Raw genomic sequence first — 21,236 nt, 5'->3', positions numbered from 1 at the left:
AATTAACCAAATAAAATAAATTTCAAATACAAAACCTGTCTCTAAATTTTGTTTTAAATCCGTCATTAATCTGTTTTAAATAACATATAAAAACTAATTCTAATCTGGTTATAAATCTGTTTATAATTATATTTATAAATCTATATATAATTTATTTTGAATTTATTGCTATTTTTATTATATTATATTTCTGTATTCTTATCTACTACAAGAAACACACACACATTTCAAATAAATATTTAAAACAGCTAATTTCTAATCCAAAAGTATCATAGAATTAACATTGAGATAAATAGATATTTACATCATCTAAACAAATGTATAAATTTTTAAATCTCACCTTAAGCAATATAATCTTTACATTCTATCACGACGTTCATGATCATACGGATCAGATCCTCCAAGATATAAATGATTTGAATATTTCATCTCTTGAATCATTTTACAAACTTTCTCCTTTTCTTTGCTTTGCCTACCTTAGTTGATAAACTTTTCTTCCCTCTATCTATTTTTTGTGATAAGAAGTTCAATACTTTACTTTCAATAATTTCTTCATCTATCCTCTTGCTAGTAGCATGCATGTCTATGATTTCTTCCCTTTGCCCTCCTTTGTCTCAAACTCCATGAGATGAATTACTTCATATGGATTAATGAACCAACCAAGTTTGTTGAGACAATCTAGCAAAATCAAAACATGAAATGAATAAGTTTAATAAATATAAAAATAAGCATGCAATGAAATAACCTATATCAGAAAAAAAAAAAAAATAACTACTTGCCAACAGTACAAATTTGTATCATCTCCATTGAGATTTGGACCACAACCTAGGAGAGAAATGAGATAATCAAACTTAGGACAATTAACACGCAATGACATTATTTGTTTAGAAATCGATACTTGAGTCTGGGTCATAATTCATATATTCTCACAAATATGTCATCAACAATATTCTGATCAACCGATTATATTTTTAATTGATATCAAGTTCATTATCCTAACTGATTTTCACACTCTTGACGTATCTGCCATCCTTGCAATCTTCAAAGCCCCTCAACAAAAGGGGAAGCACTTTTCATCCCAAGAGTCCAAAATAACTCATGAACATGCATACATTTAATGCAGACCTTGATATCAGCATCTGAGGCCTGATAGATCTCTAGAGCCTTAGCTTCGTATCATTGCATGAACATTACAGTGGTGATAGAAACATTAATTCCCCAGCCAAAACATTGATATCAGCAAGTTTTCTCCTGTAGCACTGTCAAAACATTAATTAGATAATTCTCTTCTCAAACCTATTTGAGATTAAATTAGAGGCAGCTTACAATAAGATATGGACAATTGCAGGTAATAAGGACCTAACTCAATCCCTAATCATTAAATCTTGCAAACACCAACCTCAGTGTTACATCAGAAATCACAAAGAACTGAACAATTTTTTCCAATTTCACAGTAGATGTTTTACAGAAGCAAAACATATTAAGCAACTTATACAAAACGAAAATGGAAAATAAATAAACGACAATAAATTTTCCAGTTCATATATCAAAATTACACATCTAACTTTTAAGTTCTATTCAGAAAATTATAACCTTAAGATCATATATTATTTCCTTCTAAATCAATTTTAAAGTCTAATGTCACAATCTAATTCTTCAAACGCCCTCAATCTTTCACTAGATTCATTGGTCTCTGTTGGTTTCACTAATGATCAAAAAATTGCTAACGATTGCTACATTAAAGTTAGAAGCTATACTATAATGGCCAGCATTAACACCTCCCATCAGCCTACAGAAAAGTAAGCAAACCTAAAGACTGCAAACTTCTGCTCAAAGAACAATGTTGTTGAGCCACATAAAAAAACACATACGTAGATATGTCAGACAACTAATACTAGATTAACAACATGAGTGATGACAATGTGTCCGTATAATTGTATAATCCTCTTCCGTTAGCTAAATTTACATAAATTTTTTGGTTTCTCTACAACGTATTTATGTATTACATAATGATTTGATAGCAGATAGATAATAATGTATTCGTAAGTATCCGTGTGGTTGCTCAATGTGTATGTCAAAGAATTTTGTTAATAACATGTCCAATAAAGGCTTTTTGAAATAATACAAACACACACAAAAACGTCATATTGTACTGGAGTGCTAAGTGCTAACCCAAATGCAAATTCATCCAGGACTGTTCCGCCCAACACAGGTTGCCCCGTTCTTTTGAAGCCACAACACCACTACCGCTGTCTGGCTACCAGGTTCATGCGTCCTCTTCCAATCTGGATTCCCGTATCCAGCAGCAACAAGGCCCTCGATCTCAAAGCTTCAGATGATAAACACACACAGCCCAAAGCCAAAAAAAAAAAAAAAATGGGAAGTATCAATAGAAGGTTACACAAATCTGACGGCGAACTTGAGGTCAGATGGCGAGCGGCAGGAGGCAGAGGTGAGGGGAGGGATATATCTCGAATCGCTCAACAAAGGCTCTGAAATCCTTCACATCGAGATGCGGCCAAACGCAACTGCGGCGACCTCGCAACTGCTAGAGGTGGGCGAGCGAGGAAATCCCAAGAATGACGAAATTGCTGCGACTATAGAAAGAAAGGGAAGGGTAGGTTACGAAGCGGGCTTATGCAAAAAAAATATATTAAGAAAAAAATAATATGGGCTAATAAATTTTAGAGAAAAAATAATCTATAATATTTGTGAATAATGTGATAAATTTATAAATCCCAATTTATTTCATCACAAATTTTATTAATTTAGAAACTAATTTTTTATGTCAATTGTTTATATTTTAAATGATATTTTTAACATTTTTTTAAAATTTAGTTATACTTAATATTTTTTAAAAAAAATTATATAAAATTTTATTTCAAATCTATTTCATATTTCATCTCAAATTTTATTTTATACATTATATTTTTAAAAATAAAATAAATTTATCTTCGTTAAATTTTAAATAACTTTTTTTACAGAAATATGGTTTCAAATTTTATTTATAATCCATATTTATTTTTTTAATAAAAATTTATATTTTATTTTGTCTTCAATTGGTCTTAAATTCTGGTTCTATTTTTTCATATTAGATTTTATTAAAGTAAAACAAATTAGTGATTCTTTAGAAAATCAATCATTGATTTATAAAAATGTGAAACAGATTTTATTTTTGTTTCAAATATTTATTTATAATCTGTATTTATTTTTGTTTATAAAAATTTATTGACAATTTCGTCTCAAATCCATTTTAAATTCTGTTTCAAATTTTTTTTTTATATATTATATTTTATTTAATTAAAATGGATTAGTAATTCCGTAGAAAATCTGTTTTTGATTTACTAAACTTTTAAACAGATTTTAATTTTGTTTTAAAAATCTATCTCTAAAGCCTTGTTTTCTTGTAGTGAAATATCCTTATATTGGTATTATTATAACAACTATGATTAATTGTTATAATATATGACAACAACTCTATAACTATTGCAACACTAATCCAACACTAATAGCAACTACTACTTAATAGTTGTTACAAGTAATTACTTAGATAATTGCCATAATATTGTAATAGCTAATATACCATTGTATCATTTACTTAAGTAGTTATTACTATCCGATTTTATTGAATCAAGTAGATAAGTTTTTAAAATACCTAAATCATATATCATAGTTTAAAAATTACTAAATAATGTACTCATTTCCCATTTTACCCTCATTCTTAAATCAATTTGATTGGAAAATTTTTCCAGTTGAATTAATTTCTTTTTATGTGTTTGAAAAAATTCATGAGTCAGTTTCGATCAAAATCGACTAATGGAGCTAGAGGCCTCGAAATGATATGAAATCAGTACCTATGTGTTCGTCTAATTCTACTAATTGTAAAAATATTATCAAACATTAATTTGACCCAATATATTGAGAACAGTGACTTCTTAAATATGAATGTATTCCCAAAACTAATTCATGTTTAAAAAATTATTGCTCTCAATATATTCAGTCAAATTGATGTTTGATAATATTTTTACAATCGAGAGAACTAAACGAATACATAGGAACTAGTTTCATATTATTTCCAGATCTCTATGTCCATCAACCGATTTTGGTTGAAACTGGCTGATGGACTTAGAGACCTTGAAATGATATGAAACTAGTTCTTATTTGTTTGTCTAGTTCTCTTAATTGCAAAAATACTATCAAACATTTATTTGACCCAATATATTAAGAGCAATAATTTTTTAAATATAAATATATTTTATTTGACTCAATATATTGGGTTAAATTGATGTTTGAGAGAATTGAAATAATCATAAGAATTAGAAGAACTCATAGGATATGGTTTCATTTCATTCCGAACTCTCTAAGTTCATCAACCGATATTAGCCGAATGAACTTACATTGATTTTATTTAGGTACATTCAGCCATAGTTTCAAAAAAAAAAATCACTGCTTTCAATATATTTCGTCAAATTGATATTTAATAGTGATCCGGTGGTAAGCGTAGGGAGGGACCCACATGGGCGACGGTCAACGACGCGTGGAGGTCATGACCAACCTAAAGATTTGGCCGAGCGGAGAGGTACAAAGTCCGATCGGCCAGATCTAAAGTCCGATCGGCCAGGAGTCGCCTGAGCCGGTGTGAATATAGCTCGACCATGGGTCGGGCTTCCGACGCTCAATCTGCCCACCAAGGAATTGCTGCGCCGAGCGGCTCGTCCGCTCGGCTGAGTTGTTGACCAACTAAAGAACGTATGCCCGTCTGAGCAACTAGGGGATCTCCCCGCTCGGTTCGGCACACCTATGCGTCCGACCACCTGAGCGGCTAGGCGGACCCGGGAATAGACAAGACGCAAAAAAGGACAAAGGAGACAGATAGCAGGGTCAACGGCTAAACTAGACAGAGAATCGTACGGTGGAAGTTTCCACTGTCACGTCAGATATATGTTCGGACGGTTGCGGTATGGCGTCAGACGTACTTTTTTAACACGACCATTTCTAGGTATGTTTAGAGGAGCGTGCACGCTTCGAAGAGCGTGCACGCTTCGAAGAGCGTGCACGCACCTCCGGGGAGTCCTATATAAGGGCCCCCAACCTTCGACGGAGGTATGCATTCTCATCTACTGTAACTCTTGGCCTCGTTACGCTGTTTCGATTTCCTTTCGCCTGACTTGAGCGTTGGAGGGCCGTCGTCGGGATCCCCTTCCCGACCCGGTTTTGTTGTAGGTTCACCGGAGACCACGTCATCCCGAAGTCTACACGAAGTCAACAGAGAGCGTCACGTCCCCAGCGTCCATCGACTCAACTCTCGGACATGATCAAATAGTATTTTTACAATCAGAAGAACTAGACGAATACATAAAAATTAGTTTTATGTCATTTTAAGATCTCCAGATCCATCAACCAATTCAACCTAATAAATCGTTTCAAAAAAACTTGACCTAATAAATTAACAATGACTTTGTGGACTAAATGTATATATGATGTAAGATTATTTATTATATTTCATAGAAAAAATACACTAATTCTAAAGAGCCTATTTGACTCGTTTAACCGACTTAGTTTAATTACCTAATTTGATCGAACCTCCATATCAACATAAAGGAATACGTGTCAAATTTGGCAGACCAGAGTAGTAATTATCTAAAGGTGTATAAGAATCTTAAGGCTCTTATTGATAATCTAGGAGTAGGACTTCTAACCAAGTTGGAGCTCTGGTGGTGTTTTCTTTTTTTAATGAAATTGTTGAAAAAGGACTAATAGGAGTACAGCGGTTGCCAGTAGATTTTATGTATTTTGCGTCAAATGATTTTTTTTCTTAGGTTATCATCTGAAACTATTCTAAACTTGAGGATAAATTTTTTCAACTTAAGATAATAAATGCAAGAGGATCCGTAATTTATTATTATTATTATTTTTTGTTAATTTTAGCTTTTTTAGTATTTAAGGTATTTTTACATTTTAAATATTTTTGATAATTTTTAACTTTTATATTTTTAGATTTTAGGGATTTTAAATTATAAATTTAGTAATATTTTTTTTTATTTTTAGAGATTTTTTCCATTCTTTACAATTAAAGTAGAAAGTCTATATAAATATATAATTAACTATTTGAGAATTAATTCTCTATTCATAATAATGTTTTATTATTTTGGTAAAAACTCATAGAACATAGGTTTTTTTTTTGGTATTTTCTCTTTTCATCATCTCCTCAATTCTTTCTTCTCATCAGCTTGTAAAATAATTACTATTATGTCCGGCATTACTTACCTAGATAAATATAAGAAAATAACAAACAAATAAAACTTTTATTTCGACTAATTAGAATAAACGTCTATAAATAATAAGCATCTAGAATTTTATTCAACATTAGTTAATAATATTATCAATAAAAAATAATAAATTATAATAAAATTCAAATAGCTTAAAATTTATTGTAGACGTTAAAATGAAAAGGGTGATATTTTTTTTAAAAAAATTGTTATTTTGTATTGAATGGATAACGAATTTCTATTTTCTATTTGTATCAAAGACGAAAAAGAAAGAACTAGAAAAGGAGATCATCAACACATGAGGAGAAGAATATCCTTTAAAATTGTAGAATCACTGAGGACGAAGAAGAGTATATAATTAAAATAATTAATTAAGAAAATTTTTAATATAAATAATATTAGAATATATGGACTCCTATAGCCCAATAAAATAAGGATCTATCCCTAATTTTTTTTTCCATACATTTATGTTTATTTATTATATTTTAATTCCGAAATCGTAGACTTCGACAAAAAAATTGACTCGTTTGCTAGTCAACGTTACCTAAATGTTATTATTATTATTATTATTATTTATTTTATAAGTTGAAATTATAATATTGCATTGAAATTCCTAATAGCTGTCTAATCCGAATTATTAGTAATCAAATTTAACTGACTTCATTTTAGGAAATGAGGATTCTATATAAATTAAACAAAACCGCACTATCTCAATCCACACCCATCAATTCTTTTCTTCACAGCTTCTCCTAAACTACAGATTCTCTTCTCTTGTCTTCTCTTTTCTCCTTCATGGATCCTGCAGCTTCAGCCAACTCCAGGAGGATCAACGCAGACGCCTCCATCTCATCGAGGGAGATACCTGGCTGGGCGGCCGACACAGCCGGCGTCACTCTTCGCATTAACGCGCGAGTGGTGACACGGCTCTTACAGCCTCATCAAGACATAGAGCCCCAATTCATCTCGCACTTTTGCCGCCAGACGCTTTCTTCGTCTTCCGATCATGTCACTGCCGAGTGCGCCCATTTCACCATCCCCTAGCCCTACTGCCACATCAGCCATCGGCCCACCTGGGAGGAGCAGAGCAGATGTTCTTCCATGTCGCGGCGAATCACGTGAGCCCTGCCGACCTCGACCTTCTCGCTCAAGCTTTCCGAAGATACACCTACACGGTGTTCGACCGATTTCCAATCACGGAGTTGGTCTCTATGGAGTTCTTTTCCATCATTGAAATCCCCGTCACTCCTTCCGCTTCTACCGGCCGCCTTCGCTATTTGATTCCTCGGGAGGCCAATGAATATTTTTTCGGGGGCAACGAAGATATCGACTTCGTCCAGTTCAACAAAGGGCCTAGGACGGCGTCCACAGCGGCGGTGGTGGAGCTCCAGATGGTAACTATGATGGGAGAAGAAAGCTCGTGTTCCATTTGCCTCGACGATTTGGAGGTGATGACTCGGGCTCTGGCAATGCCTTGCGGCCATTCGTTTCACGAGGGGTGTCTAAAGCAGTGGCTGCGACGGAGAAATTCTTGCCCCCTCTGCAGATTCTCACTTCCCACCGCAGAGTAGCGATAGGATCGATCTACTGTAACATAACTGAGAAAATTAAAGAGATTCCTCTGTTCATCCATTCCTTACCTTGTTTAACGATGATTGATATCATTTATAATTACATTACTACTCTTTTGCTAAGTTGGTCTGTTTGATGGATGAGAACATCAATTTGATGAATATTGATGTTATTTCATGATCAATTGAGAAATCCTTAGTTACAATTTGATTACTCTCTAAACAGAGGATGCTGTTGCTGCACAAGAAATTGTTATGAAAAACTAGTCAAAACTGTACGATCTTGTCTCGTTAAAATTATGATCTGTAATTTTTACGATGAATGTTATTTCCATTGAACCCTAGCTCAATAAAAATAATTTCAATAAAAAAACTTGACTCGATTAGATTTGGATGAATCTATCTGACTTCGTTTAGTAACCTAATTAATTTGGTTACCGATTACATTTAGCATCTATTTTTGACCAATAATTAATGAGAATTATCATAATTTATTATTATAAATTGATCCAATTAGAATTACGAATGGTGACCAGTAGTGTGATTGAGAAAAAAAATAATTAAGAAATGTCTGTCATAATATGCTTGGAATTACACCATCAAAAAAACAAATATGAACATAATAGAACTCCGGAATGAATTATGTAGTCTGTAGATTGACCCAACTAGAATTAGGAATGATTGTCATAATTTATTTATTTATTTATTTATTTTAAAATGAATCCTATCCGGATTCTGATAATATTTACTTTTTTGGTATAAAATAATTTTGACTAGTTATTGCTGTTGGAATCAAATTACATATAACTAAAATAACCGTTGTTCTAGATCCGACAAGATATAGTGCAATTATTAACCCAGTTTTAACTGTAATTTGCATCGTAATTACCTAAAATAACAATAAATCATAGGTCTAGTTGCCTATCATTGTCCTCGAGAGCAACACGTGCTTGATTGGAAAGATCGGACATAAAATTTCCATTTAAATAAAATTAAAGTTAACGGTTCCGATTGAAGAACAACCGGCGGATTCATGTTTGCTTTATATAATGCCGGTAGAGTAGTACACTTACACCACCACTTGTTAATTCTGTCTCTAATTGACTTAAATAAAAAACAAACTTTAATTCCGTTTTAAAAATTTGTTTCTGAAGCCCTGTTTTTTTGTGAGAGTCATGGTGCCAACTATCGCAGAGGATCAGCTGGGTGAAGTAGTGGAGGAGGAGAGGAGCTTCAAGTTGGAGAGTGTTTATGTGGGAGGGTTCAAGTTGTGCTCCAACAATAAGAGGACTGCATGGAACAAAGAGAAGCAGAGGTTGACGACCATGCAATGGTTAGTGAAGAATGCAGCTGCTACATTGTGTTATGTCTAACCTCTCTGTTGTCCATGAATTCAAGAAGATGATCGTGGACGAGCAGGATGTTGTCGCTACACTAGCTGATTTATTGATGCCACTACAATAATTACTGTATTTTGGGATGAATTTTGGGACGAATTTATAAAAAAAATTCGTTGCAAAAGATTTGGGGACGAAATTTGGGACGAAAAAATTTTCGTCCCAAACAGGTTGATGCCAATTTTTGGAACAAATTTATATTTGTTGCAAAATTGGCAACGAAATTGGGGACGAAAATAGGGACGAAAATAATTTTCGTCCCCAAATTCGTCGCAAATATACGGTAGAAGTCTAAAGAATTTTGGGACGAAAAAATTTTTTGTTGCAAACTTAGCAACGAATTTGGGGTCAAAAAATTTTGTCGAATTTTTTTTTGTTGCTAATTTTGTCCCAAATTTTGCGTATGGATTTTCCAACGAATAGTAATTTTGTTGCAAAATCCGCAACGAGACAACAAAATTTAGCAACGAATTTTATTTTCGTTGCGAAAGCCGTCGCCAAATTTGCAACAAAAACCCTTTTTTGTTGCAATATTTCATATAATTTTGGGACGAAAAATTTTTTTGTTGCAAACTTAGCAACGAATCTGGGGTCAAAAAATTTTGTCGAATTTTTTTTTATTGCAAATTTTGTCCCAAATTTTTTCCAACGAATAGTAATTTTGTTGCAAAATCGGCAACGAATTTGGCAACAAAATTTAGCAACGAATTTTATTTTCGTTGCCAAATCCGTCGCCAAATTTGCAACAAAAACCCTTATTTGTTGCAAAATTTCATACAATTTTGGGACGAAAAACTTTTTTGTTACAAACTTTGCAACGAATTTGGGGACAAATTCTGTGACGAATTAATTTTTGTTGCTAAGTTAGTCCCAAATTTAAAACAAATAATAAATTTGGCAATGATTTTGGCACCAAAATTTGGCAACGAATTAAATTTTCGTTGCCAAATCCGTTGCTTTTTATATGGGATTCTGGGACGAATCCACAGATTCGTCGCAGAATCTGGGAAGAATACGATAGATTGGCAACAAAAATTATTTGTTGCCAAATTCGTTCCTACTATCAAAACTACATTCCAGATATAATTGTTTTCTACAATTCCAATCCATACATACATATGCAACAAATTCAAATAACACATTCAACACATCATAATTAACATTAACACATCCTAATTAACATTAACACATCTTAATTAATTCACATACATCTATTCATTCAAACTCAACAAAGCATACAATATCATAATTTGTTCTTTAAGCTACTCAAAAATATTTCACAAGTTCAAACACTCCAACAAGTTTCCATACAAGTCCATCAATCCAAGAAGGTACATCAATCCAACAAGTTAAACAAACTAAGAAACATCAAGTTATCTTCTTATTCCACAAAAGCTTTCATCCCCATCAAGTCTTCTTTTCCTACATAAAAACAAACAAATAAACTAGATCATATGCAACCAGAAAACATCACATGTTTCTATAATTAATTTAAATAAACAGAATCCAGTTAAAATGTAAGGTTTACATCTTGCTCTTTGAACTATCAACAGATCACTAAATCACACAGACATACTTAGATAGTAGAGTCGAATGATAGTGTAATCTATCCAACACCATACTGTCATGAATTATTGTGCAGTTCTAGAAAAAGAGCTTACTGTCCTTGACTGTATTGCTTGCAGAAACCAATTGGTCAGCATATGCCATGTTTGCTTTTCTTTCAATAGTGTTTAACATTGCTCATTGGGGACCTTTACGAAGTGAATATCAATAGTTGAGTGTTTGCTCCATCCTTAATCAATTACAAATGGTTTTAATTGTATTCAAGGTTTTCAATTACAGCTTACTGTAGGCTTGAGGAGACCATATAAAAAAACACTAGTAGGAAGCATTTAAATTGGGGATCGGCAATCTAATAAACAGAATTGTGATGTTTGAAGTCTTCATATTGCTGTAGGGGCACAACCATTCGATCAAACCAAGAATGTAAGATAAAGCTTCTTTTGCTCTTGGATAATTTGCACTTGATCAGTGTTAGTGTGATACTTTGTTGTTCACTTCTAAGTAATCTTTAGGGATTAACTTCGGCAATTGTTCTTAGTGGAGAGGCCTAATGTATTTATCTGTTCAAAAGATACAATTGTCCAGAAGTCCCTCTTCCTAAAAGCTGCAATTGTTGCTAAAAGTATTCATTAGTTTACGATTGATGATAGTGACTGTGGCTACTATATCTGTATTCTGCTGGTGCAATTGAAATTGATCTCCAAAGAATTACTTTATGCAAATGATCTGTTAATGAAATATAGGCCTCTGACTAATTGGGTATTATTTTAAAGAATGGCCTAGATGATATATTAAAAAGATTTCCTGCAACAATGATAACATCTATATTCTACCCTGACCTGATCACTGGTTAAAATTACTGATCCTGGTTTTCTTACAGAGTTGATGATCTTCCTCTAGGTGAAATAAATGAAGTCTATCTTTTGGATTTCATTGGATCCTCTGGTTTTATCGGGGAATTATATCCAAAAGTCGAGAGGTACCACTTTCAACTTTTTAGGTCCATGTCCTTCATAGTTTTCTTTTCCTTCTTTTTGCTGTGATGTTATTTAATGTATATTAGTTTGTCTTTCATCTTGTTCATAGAGTAATAGTGCTAAGAATCCTTATCTTCTCAATTACATGTGAGGTTCTTAATTCACGCATGTGATTTCCTTTTGTTTGCTTTTCATTTCAGTGTGATAATATTAGACCATCATAAGACTGCAGTTGAAGCTCTCTGTGGCAATGCTTCATTTGGCAAGAATGTGATAAAGGTTATTGATATGGATAAGAGTGGTGCTACAATTGCATTTGACTTCTTTAAAGAAAAGCTTTTAAAAAGAAGTGATACTTTGAAAGGTCTTGGAATCCACAACTATCAGGAGGCAGGTCAAAAAAATTTGTCTGGTTGCAAATTTGAAAGAGTACAGAAGCTCTTTGAATACATTGAAGATGGTGACATATGGAGGTGGAAGCTCCCGCACAGCAAAGATTTTAGTAGTGGCTTGAAAGATATGAATATAGAATACAATGTGAATGTGAATTCAGCTTTGTTTGAACAGGTAAATTTTTTTGTTAGTCATTTTACCAGGTAACTGTTATTAGTTTTAGTTAAATTTGAATTGTTTTGCCCAGTCCATTTCAAATCTATACAATTATATAAACTTCAAATTGTGACTATTCTCTTTGTGATTATACTCATTATTTTCTTCTACTTTCAGGATCTGCTATCTGTTTACTCTTTTGTTATCTCAATTGTAAATTTTTGAATTTACTAATGGATATTGAAATGACTAATTATTTTACAAAAACATTTTAGTTCTAGAGAAAGTGAGAGGCAAAAGATTAGTAATTCTATCATCCCATTCTCTGATTCTTGCCTTTTTATACATCCAGTCTATTTCTTTGGTCAATGTTCAAGTAGCCTAAACTACCAGCATGATTAGTAGCAGTAGCTAAAATTCCAGAAGATCCATAGGTGCTCTCTCAGATTTCAGGATTCAGGTCTAGTTGTATATGGATTTGTAAATAGGTCAACTACTTTATTAGCTGTAACTGACAATGTTTGGTTATGTGGGTTGATCTGCATGATCTGGTTACAATGTGCTTAGCTATAATTTTTTTTAATAGATATCAAAAGTTGGAATGATAAAACCCTAAATAGAATATTCTCTATTACATTGTTACGCATATGATATATATTTCTCTGTGATATTTTTGGTGAATTATTATTTAGATGATTTTTTTATTCATTTGTTAATTGGGACTAACATCTTGGTCACATGATGTATAAAACAATTTAGAAGTTACAATAAATGTGTCAGATCTGAGTAAATAATTTTGAGTCTGACATGATTTGTTAAATGGATCATCTTCAGATTGAACTAATTGTGTTGTGGGTGATAACGCTTCCAATTGTTGGTTATGTAGATCCGATAGATTTGTATGAATGGATAAGAATTCAAGTCATAGTCGTGCAGTAAATAATCTTTTCATTTAAGAGGTCACTTAATATTTGATTTATCTCCTTTTATCTCACCTTATGACCAACAATAAAAGGTACTATTACTCCTTTGGTATTAATTGTTATACAGTAGAGTTAACAGACTATTACTGAGACTACCATAGATTCCCTAGGTAAAAGATCAATTGTATGCAGAATAAGTGAAGCCCAACAGAATGTACAGAAATGAATCAGAGATCTTGTAGCTACAAATTGATAGAGAGGACTAAAGCTTGGTTTGATATTTCAAACTAATAAGAAGACAAGTCAAAATTAAGACAGGTCAAAAACTTTTAATTGCCCATGGACTGAAGTTAGCAAACTCAAGACAATTACTCTTAAACACCTTTATACAAGCAATCAGAAATTCCTTGAACATTCAAAAAAAAGCCCTATTTATCAACGGTATCAACTATCAATTTCATAGCAATGGTAAATTAAAATATAAGAAGTATCCTGAAGCTAGCTAACAGTTTCTTAAATATATAATACATCCTATTTCACCATAGCAAATAAAAGCTACAAATATCCTATTTCCATTTGGCATGAATAGCATGAGATGTATTTTTAAAAATCCTAACATATGAAAATATCTCAAATGAATAAAACACAAACTAGTTAATATCAAATTGGTTCCAAACACCTTCCTCATTGATTAAAGACATCACTGAATTAGTTTGTTTCAAATATAATCAATCAAATGACCTCCAGAAGATATGGTTGACAAATCCGTCAATATATAATGCAGTAGTAGCAAATCCGTCTATATCAATCTAATTTGATAAAATTTTAAATGATTTCATTCTTTCTTCGTGCTGACCTAATTTTAATTGATTCCCTCCTATGTGAACTAATAATGCAGTAGTAGCAAAATTTAATAAATTTATAAAAATAATGATACCCTTATTTAACTTTACAAATGCAACTGAAAAATATAAATAAATCAATAAAATTAGATTACATAATACTTACTTTTTTCTCCAGCATACATTTCGTCTCACCAGCCCTGTTAAAAACAAATCAATCATATTAATTAAAATAAAAATTAGAGAAGTTAAGAAACTATTATTTAATGTTGAAAACACTAATTAGGAGACATTTAATCAGCGTACATAATTAAAATCAGGAACAACCATCACCACCATCATCGTTATCATCATAGCCATCATCATCATCGTCATTGGAAGGAACCTGACTTAGAGCGGAGTTCAACTGAAGGTGTCGCATGATAAATTCTTGCTGTCGGCGCAATGCTCTCATATCTTGCTCCATTTTCGCCCTTTCTTGGTCTCTTTGCACCCTTTCTTGGTCTCTTTGTGATATTATTTCCTTCAGATTGCTAACTTCATCAGTCAAGGTATTTACTTGGGTCCTAAGTGTTGTTGAGGAGGAAGATGATCCAACTATTCTTTGGGTTCTGCTCAAGGAACCCATTCCCAAAATCTTTCCCCCTTTTGGTCCTCCACTAGCCTCCAACCATAAACTCAAATTATTACCAACAGACTCCTCAGACCCCTGACTATCGACACCAGCTTGTGAGCATGATTGGGCTAGCTCGAGTTCATCATATTTGTCCTATTTTTTAAAAAAACATAAAGATATTGATTAGATATAATAGAAACACATATAATATTAAGACATCTACCTAGAGTACAATTAAGTAAATAAAAATTTATTCAAACCTTGACTGCTTTTGCTCTCGCCCCACTCCAAGTGTTATTTTTTTTTTAAAAAGTGCGGGTGAAAGTATCAATGAAAGTGGGCTCCTTCCCTAGCTCCTTAGTCTAAAAAACATAATTACAAATAATGAAATAATTTGATATAAATAATTAATTTGTGGAAGAGTTAAAAAATTACCAATCTCCGTCTATGCTCATCTATGTTAATGGAGCCTCCCGCATATATAGCAGATGAGTCACCAGAATTATGAGATTGATTCATTCTATTCAGATCACTCCTTTGCTTACTCTCCTCTGTTGCCCAAAACTGGGTGATCCTCTCCCAATTTTCTTCGGTGATGAAGTTTGGTTTTTTCCCCCGCTGCTTGGCGTGACTTAATACATGTTTGATGTGATCGCCACATTTTTTTTTAAATATTCTGCGGATCTCCATTTCATCATTAGGGTCCCAATTATTTAGCCGCTGAAATGGAATTTTTTTTAATTATATATTAATTTTAAATTTGAATTAAATTCAAGAAAATATACCTTGAACTCGCTCCACCATAGTTGTTTTGTGGCTGGTGGGGTGCTTGAATATGTCATCGACTCTCCTCCCCAATGGTTATTCACAATTCTATTAATCTCGCGAACAACTTGTACAGGATTTTCAAATCTGCATTAAATTACAAACAAATTATGTTAAATTATTAAGATAAATAAAAAAAAATAAAATATTTTATAGTACTTACGAATCTCCGATGGGGACTAAAAATTCTCTATCATTTCTAAACTCAGCAAATGAGCTTCTTGCAGAGTCAGGAAGATTTGTGGGGGCTGGTAAATGCGCTGGGGATGGTAATGGCGGCGGCGAATTTGAAGCCGGTGGAGATGGCACATGTGATGGTCCTGCCTGATCAGGGGGTGGCATAGGTACACTGGCAGGTGATGAATTTGTTTTGGTCCTGTGAGCTCCGTCTACGCCCACCACGTCGAAATATATGCTGAAAATTCCAACAATATAGGATAAAATAAATTATAGATATGATACATAAAAAAAGGACATTTAAAAACCTTACCATTTTTACGTAAAGCTTATAGAATAAGGAGGAAAAAATATGAGATAGTCACCTCTAATGACCTGTAGGAACAAATACAATGTATTAACAAATAAAATAAATAAAATTATAAATGAGACAGTATAAAAAAAATATGGTAAATTTCTTTAATAATCTAACAAAACTTACCCATCATCAAAAATCAAAGTCATCATTATAGTTATCATCATCCTCCCCCTCCTCCTCCTCCGACTCCTCTTCCTCTTCTTCTTCCTCTTCCTCTTCCTCTTCCTCCTCCTCCTCCTCCTCCTCCTCCTCATTATCATCGTCAACATCATCAATTTCACTTCTATCCACGTTTATCACTACACCGCTGGGATCTCGTAAAGTTGGAATAATAAATTCCTCAGTCTGAAAGGTGTTTGCAACTTCCTCTTGTTGATATGCAATGTTTTCCCAACGTGCCTCAATTTTTTTTCGTGCTTTGGTTTTACAAACAGCCCACCAATCAATCTTATCACGTTTTAAACTCGGGTATGCAGAATAAAATACTTGGATTGCTTGTTGTGCCAATACAAATGGTTCATATCTCTTATAAAATCTCTTATGATTTATTTCAACTAAATTATAATGTGGATGCACCTTCATCCCTCTAACAGGGTCAAACCAGCGACACATAAATAATATTACTTGCATTTGTGGCCCTGGGTATTCTACTTCTATAATTTCATCCAACAAACCATAAAAATCATTGCTTGGACCTCCTTCATTAGATGACGATACACACACCCCACTATTCATGGTATTCTTTCCCATTCCATATTCTTGAGTATGAAAATTATATCCATTTATGAAATATGCTGGCCAAGTGCGTACGAATGATTTTGGACCCCATGACAGATGGAATAGCCATTCTTGCTCAAGGTGAGCTTGATTACCTTGAACCTAAGGTCAAAACACCAATTGTTAAACATATGCATATGATTCAACCAAATAGATATTATTTACTTACATATGATTTGAACCATGCAACAAATTCTTCTTCGCAAAATCTATCGAATTCTTGTGGCGACAATTCAGAATATAAGTTTTGAAATATCCTACTTAAAAAAAAACATATTATTACACAACCAATTTACGGCATAAAAAGAATTAGAATATAAATATATACTTACTCGTAATACGACGATACTTCTGGACAATTTAGTAAAATATAGGTTTGGGCTGCACGCCATTCTTTACCAGTTAAATATCTTTGTTTACATGGTCCACTTGGTCGACCAAGGTAGTTAAAGATTGAAAATGAGTTGACATTTGGATCAATAGGACCCTCATCATTTCTGCCCGCTTTTCGCCTTTTGCTAGGGACATGAGATTCAAAATAATATGATGCAAAAGTTGTTACTTCCTCCACAATGTATGCATTAACAATAGAGGCTTCAACACGTGCTTTATTTTTCACTTTTTTCTTCAAATGATATAAGAATCTGTTGAAAATTTAATAAATTATGTTAACTATTAATACATAATCCAGCATAATTAGTATTTTTTTTTCCATTCAAAGAGTTAAAGTATAGGAAAAAAGAAATTTTACCTTTCAAATGGATACATCCACCGAAAATGGACGGGTCCTCCAACTTTAGCCTCATATGGCAAGTGAACCAAAAGATGTTCCATGGAATCAAAAAAAGAGGGTGGAAATATCCTTTCCAAATTGCACAAAATGATTGGAATGTCTCTCTCTAACTTCTCCATGTGTGAACGTCGCAAAACTGTTGAGCAAATATCATGTAGGAAAATACTTAACTCCGTAATTGCTCCCCATACAAATTGTGGTAAGAGTTCCTTAAAAGCAATAGGAATCAATCTTTGCATTATTATATGACAATCATGACTTTTCAACCCAAATAATTTGCATTCTTTGATATCAACACATCTTCCAAGATTAGAGACATACCCATCTGGAAATTTTAAAGACTTCAACCATTCACATAGGACACGTCGTTGATCCTTATTTAATGTATAAACTGCCTTTGGCTTTGGTCCCCTACTATTTTCATCAACATCAAGAGTGGGTCTTTTACAAATGAGTCGCATATCTTTTCTTGCATTGAGATTGTCTTTTGTTTTTCCATTGATATCCATCACTGTATTTATCAGATTATCAAAAACATTCTTCTCAATATGCATTACATCGAGATTATGATGTATCAAATGACTAAACCAATATGGCAAATCCCAAAATATACTCCGTTTAGTCCATTTATGTGTATGCCCATAATCATATGTTGTACCATGAGGGTTTTCAATAACAGATGGAAAGTGAAGCACTCTGTACCAAATATCTAGACCTGTCAATCTCAAAGGCGGAAGTGTTCATTCAATCCTATTTTTAGTGAATTCATCTTTATTCCTTCTGAAATTATGATTTGTTGGTAAAAATTGCCTATGACAATCAAAATAACTCGGTTTCTTCCCATGTTTCAATCTGATTGACTTTGATCTCTCCATACATATGGGGCATCCCAAGATCCCAGCAGTACTCCAACCTGATAGCATACCGTAGGCTGGAAAGTCATTTATGGTCCAAAGAAGAGCAGCCTTCATTATAAACATCTGGTTAGAATTAACATCGTATGTAGGAACACCTTCATCCCATAGTTGTTTAAGTTCAGCTATCAGGGGTTGCATATAAATATCTATCAACTTCTTTGGATTTTGCGGCCCAGGTACAACCAATGTTAAAAACATATAAGGTGTTTTCATGCACATCCCAGGTGGAAGATTATATGGCGTTAAGATAACTGGCCAACAAGAATAATTTCTTCCTGATTTACCAAATGGAGCAAATCCATCAGCACATAGACATAATCTAATGTTTCGAGCCTCCTTTGCAAAATCTGGATATGTTCTATCAAAATTTTTCCACGCATCTGCATCTGATGGATGACACATTAGCCCCTCTTCTGTTTTATGAGTTGCATGCCAAGTCATGTGTTCTGCTGTTGCCTTTGATGCATACAGTCTTTGTAATCTAGGAGTTAAAGGTAAATAAAACAACTGGCTGTATGATTTACATCGTTGTTGACTCCTTCTGGTTATCTTATACATATCTTGATTACAGAATTTACAAACATCTGCATATGCATCATCTCCCCAATATAACATACAACCATCTCTGCAAACATCAATTCTTTCAACCGGAAGACCTAAATCTTTCACCATTTTTTTCATACTGTAAAAATCAGGAGGCAAAATGTGATCACGTGGCAATGTATCATCAAAAGCTTGAACAATATCATTAAAACAATCTTCGGAGAGATTATGATCTGCCTTTATATTTAATAGTCTGGTGGTGAGAGATAATTTAGTTTGAGTATCACAATCAGCCCATAATGGTTCATTTGCGGCACTCAACACTTCATTAAATTTGTGATATATTTCATCAAGACCTGGTACATCGGGCTCCTCCAACGGTGATGTATTAGAAACAAACATTTGTTCACTTGTTGGGGGAAAACTAGAACTTGCACCAAGAGTATTGGGAATAAAATTCTGACATCTTGCATCAATTACCATCCTCTGATATGGATTTACTTGTTCATCATAACTCTGATCCCCACTAACAGAGGCTTGGAAATTTCGTTCATTATCCTCATTAGATATGAACGGTTCACCATGACATGTCCAATTATAATAATTGGGGGTAAAACCAAATCTACATAGATGTTCTTCAACTTTATCTGTGGGTAAAAATTTGCCATTGTGACACTTTCTACATGGACATCTTATCTTCTTGCCATCCATATACTTAACTTGACTAGATGCAAAATGCAAAAATTGTCTCAGACCAGTGATAAACTCATTAGTTAACCCTTGACGATTAGGTAAATTCTTATTATACATCCAACTTCTTTGATTCTGCATTTTACCTGTATGTAATTATTTAGTCAATCATTAATAAAAGTTACTACAAATTAAATCTTATCATTGAAGACTAAGCAACAAAGAACATCAGATCAAATTGAAGGAACACAATTAAACACCGAACTATAACCTAATTATTTAAAGTTAACTTAATATACAGATAAGAAAATGTATATTAATGTACTTAGGAATACCGAAAAGATGAGAACAAAAATGGTTGTCCTGATCGTACACTGATATCACGGCAAATTGATCAAGACCTGCAAAAATTAACACAATGAATTATAAGAGCAACTTTCAAATTTTAAATAAAAATGTATACAATAATAATTTCCATGCTGCCGCGCTTAGCGGGGGCAGCCGCGGCCATCCGGGGGCATCCACGGCCAGCATGGGCAGCCGCATTCCTAGCGTCCGACAGCGGCCACAGTGGGCAGCCGCTGCCACCCTACATGTGCAGCAGCAGCCACGCCCCGTCACGGGCAGATTTGGCCAGTCACTGCCAAGGCCGGTCAAGCAGCCACCTGTGACCAAATGCGGCGACTCGCCCACCCACAGCAGCCCACGGCAGGATTCGTCGCCTCCCGCTTGCCAGCAGCCACGGCCAGTCAACGGCCAGGTGCGGCGACTCGCGGCTGCCGGCATCCACGGACATCTCACGGACAGGCGCAGCCAGGCGCGCCGACTCGGCCAGGAGAGGCGACTAGGCCAGGCCACGCTCAGGCGCGACAACTCGGGCCTCTCCGCAGCCACCTGCGTCCACTCGCGCCTGCTGGCGCCCACTCGCGCTTGCCGGCAGCCACCCGCGGGTGACACCGTCCGCGCGGCCAAAGAGGGGAAAGGGGAGATGCATGGGAGAGGCGGAGATAGAAGATGCATACCTACACAGGATTCCACCGTCGGAGATCAACGCCGCCGCCGGAGTACAAAGCTGTCGCCGAAATGAGCGCAGATCTGAGAAGGTCGCAGTGGCAGAGACACGAAGGGGACGGGACAGAGACGATAAGAAACAAAGGAAACTAGAGGCAAACTTATTAGATCTAGGGTTTGTAGCATCAAAAAGGTTTTGTTGCCAATTTCGTCCCAGATTTTGGGACGAATCCTGGATTCGTCCCAGATTTTGGGACGAATTCTGGATTCGTCCCAAAATTTGGGACGAATCCTGGATTCGTCGCAAATTTTGGGACGAATCCAGAATTCGTCCCAAACTTTAAAAAAAAATATATCAAATCGTAAGGCTTACATATCGACCTAGACACATCAGAATTTTATGAAACAAGTTTCTATGCGTTCATATCATTGTACAGA

At 34.3% G+C, this 21,236-nt stretch overlaps 1 protein-coding gene and 1 long non-coding RNA gene across 2 annotated transcripts; one reads left to right on the top strand and one right to left on the bottom strand.

Moving 5' to 3' along the window:
• Window positions 1–560: 560 nt before the first annotated feature.
• LOC122011558 lies at window positions 561–2,617 on the bottom strand. The gene is made up of 3 exons (XR_006119972.1): window positions 2,173–2,617; window positions 1,126–1,259; window positions 561–678 (listed from the first exon to the last, which is right to left on the bottom strand). It is a non-coding gene; the product is annotated as an uncharacterized LOC122011558 (long non-coding RNA).
• A 4,740-nt stretch (window positions 2,618–7,357) lies between these two features.
• Window positions 7,358–7,837, top strand: LOC122005519 (E3 ubiquitin-protein ligase RING1-like). The gene has a single exon (XM_042560570.1). The coding sequence runs from the start codon at window positions 7,358–7,360 to the stop codon at window positions 7,835–7,837; it is 480 nt and encodes a 159-aa protein (XP_042416504.1).
• Window positions 7,838–21,236: the final 13,399 nt, after the last annotated feature.

The sequence above is a fragment of the Zingiber officinale genome, chromosome 1A (genome assembly GCF_018446385.1).
Source record: "Zingiber officinale cultivar Zhangliang chromosome 1A, Zo_v1.1, whole genome shotgun sequence".
NCBI lineage: Eukaryota > Viridiplantae > Streptophyta > Magnoliopsida > Zingiberales > Zingiberaceae > Zingiber > Zingiber officinale.
This window is presented reverse-complemented; position numbering and strand designations above follow the sequence as displayed.